We start from the raw sequence: 9,408 nt of genomic DNA on the forward strand, positions 1-9,408 counted from the left end.
AAGCTCCCGAGTGCTCTCCTACGACGCCACCAATGAGGAGAATCCCCAATACAACGAGCAAGAGAGGTGAGTGAGACGCCTCGTCTATGCTATTCAATTTCCTATGGTACATTAGGTCGGGTTGAGAGTTGTCTCCCCGGGTAGGAGTGGAAGAGTCTCAAATCGCGAGGTGAAAACCTCCGCATTTGCCAAGTGTTTAGACACTGATGGTGGCCAAGTGTGGCCAAATGGTTAAGAGACAGCTTGTGTAGACTTAGCAATTAGTTGAGTAGGACGCATGATTATGCATGCTATCGTGACCGCACTTAGAGGGTTGATAGCAAATCGAGGATATCAGTTCCTCGAGTTAATAGTGGCCTCGAGCGTTAGCGAGCGTCCGAGGCAATGCCTCGGATGGAATATTCATTAGAATATTCCCTCATCGAGAAATGCCCTAGAAGCCTATTGAAATGCCCGAGAAAAAGAGGAACAAAAGCTTTGCGTGGGAACACACCCCAGCTAAGGGCAATATAATAAAATACATGAAATATCAAAAAAATCAAGAAAACGTGTTTCCTTCTCAAATGGTGTACCCACTAAAATCAAGGAGATACGCGCAGTAGAGAAGAACTCACAGCCCCAGGGGCCATTTCCACCATTAAACGGAGAAAAAAACAACAAACAGGATACAGTTCTAAGTGTTGGAAAAGCATTTTGCTCAATGCTTCACCCTCGTGATTGTACTACGGGTGACGGAAGTGCTCAAGTTGTAAGGCCATTATGAGGAGAATCCGCTTTTGGATGAGCACCCGGGCACCCGCCGACAGTTTCTAGTTTAGACATTGATGGTGGCCAAGTGTGGCCAGATGGTTAGGAGACGACTTGTGTAGACTTAGCAATTAGCTGAGTAGGACGCATGATTATGCGAGCTATTGTGACCGCACTTAGAGGGTGTTTGATAGCAACTCGAGGAAATCAGTTCCTCAAGTTAATAGTGACCTCGAGCATTAGTGGGGGTCCGGGGCAATGCCTTGGATGGAATATTCATTAGAATATTCCCTCATCGAGAAATGCCCCGAGCTTCTTGAATACTTATAGTAGAGAAATGCCCGGGAAAAAGAGGAACGAAAGCTTTGCGTGGAAACACACCCCAGCTAAGGGCAATATAATAAAATACATGAAATATCAGAAAATTAAAAAAAAAACGTGTTTCCTTCTCAAATGGTGTACCCACTAAAATCAAGGAGGTACGCGCGGTGGAGAAGAACTCGCAGCAGCTGCGGGCCATTTCCATTAAACGGAGAAAAAAACAACAAACGGGATACAATTCTAAGTGTTGGAAAAGCATTTTGCTCAATGCTCCACCCTCGTGATTGTACTACGGGTGACGGATGTGCTCAAGTTGTAAGGCCCCCATTATGAGGAGAAGCCGCTTTTGGACACAGGCACCCGACAGTTTCCAGTTTAGACACTTGTGGTGGCCAAGTGTGGCCAGATGCTTAGGAGACGGCTTGTGTAGACTTAGCAATTAGCTGAGTAGGACGCATGATTATGCGGGCTATTGTGACCGCACTTAGAGGGTGCTTGATAGCAACTCGAGGATATCAGTTCCTCGAGTTAATAGTAGCCTCGAGTGTTAGCGGGGGTCGGGGGCAATGCCTCGGATGAAATATTCATTAGAATATTCCCTCATCAAGAAATGCCATGGAAGCTTCTTGAATACTTATAGTGGAGAAATGCCCGAGAAAAAGAGGAACAAATGCTTTGCATGGGAACACACCCCAGCTAAGGGCATTATAATAAAATACATGAAATATCAAAAAAATCAAAAAAACGTGTTTCCTTCTCAAATGGTGTACGCACTAAAATCAAGGAGGTACGCACGGTGGACAAGAACTCGTAGCCACGGGCCATTTCCATTAAAAGGAGAAAAAGAAAACAAACGGTATACAATTCTAAGTGTTGGAAAAGCATTTTGCTCAATGCTCCACCCTGGTGATTGTATTGCGGGTGACGGATGTGCTCACGTTGTAAGGCCCCCATTATGAGGAGAAGCCACTTTTGGATAAGCACTCGGGCACCCAACAGTTTCCAGTTTAGACACTGATGGTGGCCAAGTGTAACAAAAGCTCTACGTGGAAACACACCCCAGCTAAGGGCAATATAATAACATACATGAAATATCAAAAAAATCAAAAAAACGTGTTTCCTTCTCAAATGGTGTACCCACTAAAATCAACGAGGTATGCACGGTGGAGAAAACTTGCACCAGTCGTGGGCCATTTCCTTAAAATGAGAAAAAAACAACAAACGAGATACAATTCTAAGTGTTGGAAAAGCATTTCGCTCAATGCTCCACCCTCGTGTTGTACTGCGGGTGACGGATGTGCTCAAGTTGTAAGGCCCCCATTATGAGGAGAAGTTTGTTTTGGATGAGCACCCGGGCACTCGGACAGTTTCCAGTTTAGACATTGATGGTGTGGCCAAGTGTGGCCAGATGGTTAGGAGACGGCTTGTGTAGACTTAGCAATTAGCTGAGTAGGACGCATGATCATGCGGGCTTTTGTGACTGCACTAAGAGGGTGTTTGTTGATAGCAACTTGAGGATATCAGTTCCTCGAGTTAATAGTGGCCTCGAGCGTTAGCGGGGGTCCTGGGCAATGCCCCTGATGGAATATTCATTAGAATATTTCCTCATCGAGAAATGCCTTGGAAGCTTCTTGAATACTTATAGTGGAGAAATGCCCGGGAAAAAGAGGAACAAAAGCTTTGCGTGGAAACACACCCTAGCTAAGGGCAATATAATAAAATATAGGAAATATCAAAAAAATCAAAAAAACGTGTTTCCTTCTCAAATGGTGTACCCACTAAAATCAAGGAGGTACGCGCAGTGCCTCGCCAGCCACCACGGGCCGTTTCCATTGAAAGGAGAAAAAAACAACAAACGGGATACAATTCTAAGTGTTGGAAAAGCACTTTGCTCAATGCTCCACCCTCGTGAGCGTACTGTGGGTGACGGATGTGCTCAAGTTGTAAGGCCCCCATTATGAGGAGAAGCCGCTATTGGATGAGCACTCGGGCACCCGACAGTTTCCAGTTTAGACACTGATGGTGGCCAAGTGTGGCCCGATAGTTAGGAGACAGCTTGTGTAAGTTTAGCAATTAGTTGAGTATGACGCATGATTATGCGGGCTATTGTGACCGCACTTAGAGGATGTTTGATAATAGCAACTCGAGGATATTAGTTCCTCCAGTTAATAGTGGCCTCCAGCGTTAGCGGGGGTCCGGGGCAATGCCTCAGATGGAATATTCATTAGAATATTCCCTCATCGAGAAATGCCTTGGAAGCTTCTTGAATACTTATAGTGGAGAAATGCCCGGGAAAAAGAGGATATCAGTTCCTCGAGTTAATAGTGGCCTCCAGCGTTAGCGAGGGTCCAAGGCAATGCCTTGAATACTTATAGTGGAGAAATGCCCGGGAAAAAGAGGATATCAGTTCCTCGAGTTAATAGTGGCCTCCAACGTTAGCGAGGGTCCGGGGCAATGCCTTGGATGGAATATTCATTAGAATATTCCCTCATCAAGAAATGCCTTGGAAGCTTCTTGAATACTTATAGTGGAGAAATGCCTTGGAAGCTTCTTGAATACTTATAGTGGAGAAATGCCTGAGAAAAAGAGGAACAAAAGCTTTGCGTGGGAACACACCCCAGCTAAGGGCAATATAATAAAATACATGAAGTATCAAAAAAATCAAAAAAACCTGTTTCTTTCTCAAATGGTGTACCCACTAAAATCAAGGAGGTACACGCGGTGGAGAAGAACTCATAGAGCCACGGGCTATTTCCATTAAAAGGAGAAAAAACCAACAAATGGGATACAATTCTAAGTGTTGGAAAAGCATTTTGCTCAATGCTCCACCCTCGTGATTGTACTGCGGGGTGACGAATGTGCTCAAGTTCTAAGGCCCCCATTATGAGGAGAAGCCGCTTTTGGATGAGCACCTGGGCACTCACGACAGTTTCCAGTTTAGACACTGATGGTGGCCAAGTGTGGCCTGATGGTTAGGAGCCGGCTTGTGTAGACTTAGCAATTAGTTGAGTAGGATGCATGATTATGCGGGCTATTGTGACCGCACTTAGAGGGTGTTTGATAGCAACACGAGGATATCAATTCCTCGAGTTAACAGTGGCCTCGAGCGTGAGCGGGGGTCCAAGGCAATGCCTCAGATGGAATATTCATTAGAATATTTCCTCATCAAGAAATGCCCTAGAAGCTTCTTGAATACTTATAGTGGAGAAATGCCCGGGAAAAAGAGGAACAAAAGCTCTACGTGGGAACACACCCCAGCTAAGGGCAATATAATAAAATACATGAAATATCAGAAAAAACAAAAAAACGTGTTTCCTTCTCAAATAGTGTACCCACTAAAATCAAGGAGGTACGCGCGGTGGAGAAGAACTCACAGCCGCCCGCCGCCGCAGGCCATTTCGATTAAAAGGAGAAAAAACAACGAACAGGATACAATTCTAAGTGTTGGAAAAGCATTTTGCTCAATGCTCCACCCTCGTGATCGTACTGCGGGTGATGGATGTGCTCAAGTTGTAAGGCCCCCATTATGAGGAGAAGCCTCTTTTGGATGAGCACCCGGGCACCTGATTAAAAGGAGAAAAAACAACAAACGGGATACAATTCTAAGTGTTGGAAAAGTATTTTGCTCAATGCTCCACCCTCGTGATTGTACTGTGGGTGACGGATGTGCTCAAGTTGTAAGGCCCCCATTATGAGGAGAAGTCATTGTTGGATGTGAGCACCCAGGCACTCGATAGTTTCCAGTTTAGACACTGATGGTGGCCAAGTGTGGCCAGATGGTTAGGAGACGGCTTGTGTAGACTTAGCAATTAGTTGAGTAGGACGCATGATTATGCCGGCTATTATGACCGCACTTAGAGGGTGTTTGATAGCAACTTGAGGATATTAGTTCCTTGAGTTAATAGTGGCCTCGACTGTTAGCGGGGGTTCGGGGCAATGCCTCGGATGGAATATTCATTAGAATATTCCCTCATCGAGAAATGCCCTGGAAGCTTCTTGAATAATTATAGTGGAGGAATGCCCGGGAAAAAGAGGAACAAAAGCTTTGCGTGGGAACACACCCCAGCTAAGGGCAATACAATAAAATACATGAAATATCAAAAAAATCAAAAAAATGTGTTTCCTTCTTAAATGGTGTACCCACTAAAATCAAGGAGGTACGCACGGTGAAGAAGAACTCGCAGCCGCGGGCCATTTCCATTAAAAGGAGAAAAATGCCAACAAACGGGATACAATTCTAAATGTTGGAAAAGCATTTTGCTCAATGCTCCACCCTCGTGATTGTACTGCGGGTGACGGATGTGCTCAAGTTGTAAGGCCCCATTATGATGAGGAGAAGCCGCTTTTGGATGAGCACCCAGGCACCCGCTCTAACAATTTCTAAAACAGCCTGCATACTAAGATCTGACTGGATTTTACCCCCCAGCCCTCTCTTTTACAGGCAAAGATGCGTTTTTTTGAGCTGGTCCGCCTGTTTTTGAGCTGGTCGGAATCTTTTATGCTGGCATTTTTTCCCTTTTTGACCTGGTCGGCTGGAGCAAGGCGCCTCCCTTTCTTGGCTTTGGACAAGCCTGGTCGGAGCTGGTCTGAACTGGCCGGCTGGTCCAGTCAGACCAGTCTGGTCGGGCTGCTGGACAGCAGCCCGCCGGCTGCTCCATGTGGGTATGGGCTGCCCATGCCTTGTAGGGCTGCCCCCCAGGCTGCGCAGCAGCCTGTGGGCTGCCCTAGGCCTGCTGGCTGCCCCCCTTAGAAGGGCTGCCCAATGGGCTGCCCCCTCTCTTGGGTGGCCCAAGGGTTGCCCCTTTCATGAAAGGGAACACCTCTTCCCCACATACACACCCACCTTTCGGAGAGAGTGGACTCCTCATGCCAAAAGACAACTAGCCTACTGAACTCTTGTACCTCTGGACTTGTACAAGCCCGGCATAGCCTAATAAGCAAGTACTTGTCCTGACTTCTACACAGTGGGTTGCAAAGACACGACGAGTGTGGGACAACACACTGACCACACAGTTCCTGGCTGACAAGTCCTGGACAGGGCTCACAAGGGGCACAGGAGACTATGTAGACCTGAACTTGACCTGACTGCTATGTCCATGTGGCATCCAAGTGTCCACGTGGCATCCAAGTGCCTGATGCACGTGACATCCCCTCCTGCTTAACTTGATGACGGGAGGTGCATGGCATCATGATACGCCGTCAACAATGCTGGATAGTCGGCAAAGAAATCGGGGTCCATCCACACTGCTTCATGAGTTCCTCTGTCTTTGAACTTCGTCAAATATTGCCGCACACGGCAACCACTTCCATGCTTGAATCGGTGTAGAAGGATCTGTTCGGGTTCTAGGACTTCACCTTCGTTGATAACGTCTGGTTGGGGTTCATCCGGCACATCGGTAGGCACAGGTCTTTCATAGTGCTTCAACCAGCTAACATGGAACACATCATGCATTGTCCAACTTTGGGGAAGTCGAAGCTTCATGGCCACATCATTGATCTTTTTCACGATGGGGAACCAAAACTGCGAAAAGATAACTTTGGGCAATGCTTGCCCACCTGTCGGAGTCTGTGCTTCATAATCCGCAGATAGACCCAATCTCCTTCGGAAAACTGGACCTCCTTTTGATGCTTGTTGGCCTGTTTGGAATAAGCCTCTTGGGCCTTGGCTAGCCTTGCTTTTACCGAGTCGACCACCTCCTGGTAAGACTCCGTCACACGATCTGCTGCTGCAGGCATAGTCCCAACCGTCCTTGTAAGAAGAGATTGGAACGGACGTCCAAACGCCACCTCGTAGGGAGTTCTACCTGTGGAAGACGATACCGAATCATTAAGGACTGCCTGAACCAAAGGCAAATATTCCTCCCACTTACCTTGTTGGTCGTTGACATAGCATTTGAGAACATCAAAGGCCAATTGATTGTAAATCTCCGTCTGGCCATCGGTTTGCGGATGGAAGGCACTGGAAAAACTGAGCTTAGTACCAAAATTATCAAACAAAGCATGCCAGAAATGACTAGTGAACTTTGTATCACGGTCAAAAACAATGGTACTAGGCAAACCACACACAGGATACCAAAACCGAATAAACAAACGCGCCACATCTTCTGCCGTTGCATTGGCTTTACAAGGAATCAACATTACAAACTTGCTAAAGCGATCTACAATTGTTAAGCATACCGTGTTTCTTTTCCCTGTACTCGGCGGCAAATGGGTTACAAAATCCATCGAAATATCCTGCAAAGGACCTTCAGGGATAGGCAAGGGTTGCAACAATCATGCCTGCTTGCCATGAGGTACCTTTAATTTTTGACAAACCCGACAATGGTTCACATAAGTAAACACATGTCTCCGCATCTTGGGCCAATAAAAACTGCGTTCTAACTTCTCCAAAGTACCATTCATGCCGCGATGCCCGCCAGTGATAGCGTCATGGGCGTCATGAAGGATAAGTGGTTGGAATGGGCGAGTTACACAAAGGCGGTTCTTATAAAAGGCCACCCATCCTGAATCAGGTAATGGCCAAGTCCTGTGGAAGCAAGTGCTTCCCCCCAAGGTTTAGCAAACTCCGAAGAATCTACATAAGTGTTCTTCATGTTGTCAAGACCTTCCCTAGCAAGGGAAATCAAGGTTGGGTTCAAGTTTGAAACTACCCCCTTTCGGCTTAGTGCATCAGCCACTGGATTGGCTTTTTCGGGAATATACTCAATCATTCCGCCAAACTGTTGGAACAACTGACTCCAATGATGTTGGCGTTCACTCCACTGGGTGCTTGGCATGGTTTGTAACCACTTCAAGGCCTGGTGGTATGTCCGTACAGTAAAATCCCGCCCATACAATGTTTGAGCACCTGGATAATTGCAAGAAGTTCTTTGTCATATACAGAGTAATTCTTTTCTGCACTGTTCAGTTTTCTACTCATGTAGGCAACTGGATGGCCTTCTTGCTCAAGGACTTCACCAATAGCAATGTTACTGGCATCATTACTGACGACAAAAGGATCATCCCATGAGGCTAACTTGAGACAGGGAGCTTGAGACGCAGCGGTCTTTAAGTCTTGAAACGCCTTCAATCCAGCAGGGGTCATTTGGATGCGTTGCCTACGAGTTTTGGTACCTTTGAGCAAGTCAGTCAAAGGAGCCGAGAGTTCGAAAAATTTGTCAAAGTGGGTTTGATAAGCCTAGCACAAACCCACGAAGGACCGGATATCATGGGCAGTTGCTGGTACTTCCCAATTGAGAATTTCCTCAACCTTTTTGGGGTCAAGGCGAATCCCAAAGGAGTCGATGATGTAGCCAAGGTAGTGTACCTCGACTAGAAAAAATTTGGACTTTTTAGCATTGATATAAAGCTTGTTGTCCTCCAACAACTTGAGGACCTGCTCTACATCCCGCTCATGCTGCTCTAACGTTGCTAAAAATATCAGTATGTCATCTAGGAAGATGAACACACACTTCCCAATCAAATCTCGGAAGATTCGCATCATCATGCGCAATTGAACGTGGCTGGAGCGTTTGTTAATCCAAAGGGCATGACCACAAATTCGAAGTGGGCTCGCTCTGTTCGGAAAGCGGTCTTGGGGATATCCGCCTCCACAATCCGAACCTGGTGATACCCACTTTTGAGATCAATCTTTGAGAAAAATTTGGCTCCGTTCAATCGGTCCAGAATGTACTCGATGCGGGGCATAGGGAATCGGCTCTTAATTGTCAGCTTGTTGAGAGCCCTGTAGTCTACAGAATGTCAGGTCCAGATCTGAATCATACCGCTGCAAACAGCAAGGGAAGACTCCACGGGCACAAGAAAAAATGTCCAGGATCAAGGGTGCTGAAGAAGGAAGCCAAGCTCTGCGTATGAATGGCTGTAGACAGCCAAGACAACCTCCAAACCTCGTAAATACCAAGCCTACTGTCAACAGCAGAAAGGAGAGGCTCTTCAAGGCCTCAAAACTCTGATGGCAGCCACCAAGAAGGGGGGAAGAGGCTTGGAAAAAAAAACGCAGGTTTCTAGGGGGCTGTGGGAAAAAACGCAGGCTGTAGGAGGCTTATGCTTTAGCAAGAAAAATCCTTGGGCTCTGATACCATGATAGAGTGCACCAAATGCGGAAGAGAATGTGACAAGAGCGAGAGAGAGAGAGAGTATGCTGAGATACCATAAAAGAGTATGCTGAAATAGAGAAGATCTATATTCAAGAGAGTGATTACAAGATGGTGGAAGTCCTGAGCAACTTGAGGGACAATTGAGGACGCCAAACAAAGGCTTGGAATCCCAACTAAAGTGACCCACTGAGGCAACGACTAAGCTTGTCCGAGAAGCCTTGTGCAATCTTGACATGCACACTTG

The 9,408-nt window shown here is 46.5% G+C and overlaps 1 protein-coding gene across 1 annotated transcript; it reads right to left on the bottom strand.

The window, feature by feature from the left end:
- Nucleotides 1–6,226: 6,226 nt before the first annotated feature.
- LOC147626165 (uncharacterized) lies at nucleotides 6,227–8,554 on the bottom strand. The gene is made up of 7 exons (XM_086816230.1): nucleotides 8,268–8,554; nucleotides 7,916–8,165; nucleotides 7,567–7,787; nucleotides 7,246–7,313; nucleotides 6,939–7,172; nucleotides 6,751–6,872; nucleotides 6,227–6,634 (listed from the first exon to the last, which is right to left on the bottom strand). Exons 1-7 carry the CDS (start codon nucleotides 8,552–8,554, stop codon nucleotides 6,227–6,229), a joined length of 1,590 nt encoding a protein of 529 aa, XP_086672356.1.
- Between the last annotated feature and the right edge of the window lie 854 nt (nucleotides 8,555–9,408).

Source organism: Cibotium barometz, chromosome 22, assembly GCF_041138505.1.
Source record: "Cibotium barometz isolate CiBa-2024 chromosome 22, ASM4113850v1, whole genome shotgun sequence".
NCBI lineage: Eukaryota > Viridiplantae > Streptophyta > Polypodiopsida > Cyatheales > Cibotiaceae > Cibotium > Cibotium barometz.

Excerpts from the sequence above, each read along its gene's own strand:
- LOC147626165 (XM_086816230.1), bottom strand. The coding sequence starts at position 8,554 with ATGATGATGCGAATCTTCCGAGATTTGATTGGGAAGTGTGTGTTCATC. Across the intron at positions 8,166-8,267 it reads GCAACTGCCCATGATATCCG|GCAACGCATCCAAATGACCC; the intron begins GTCCTTCGTGGG and ends CAAAACTCGTAG. Across the intron at positions 6,635-6,750 it reads ACCAGGAGGTGGTCGACTCG|ACTCCGACAGGTGGGCAAGC; the intron begins GTAAAAGCAAGG and ends TATGAAGCACAG.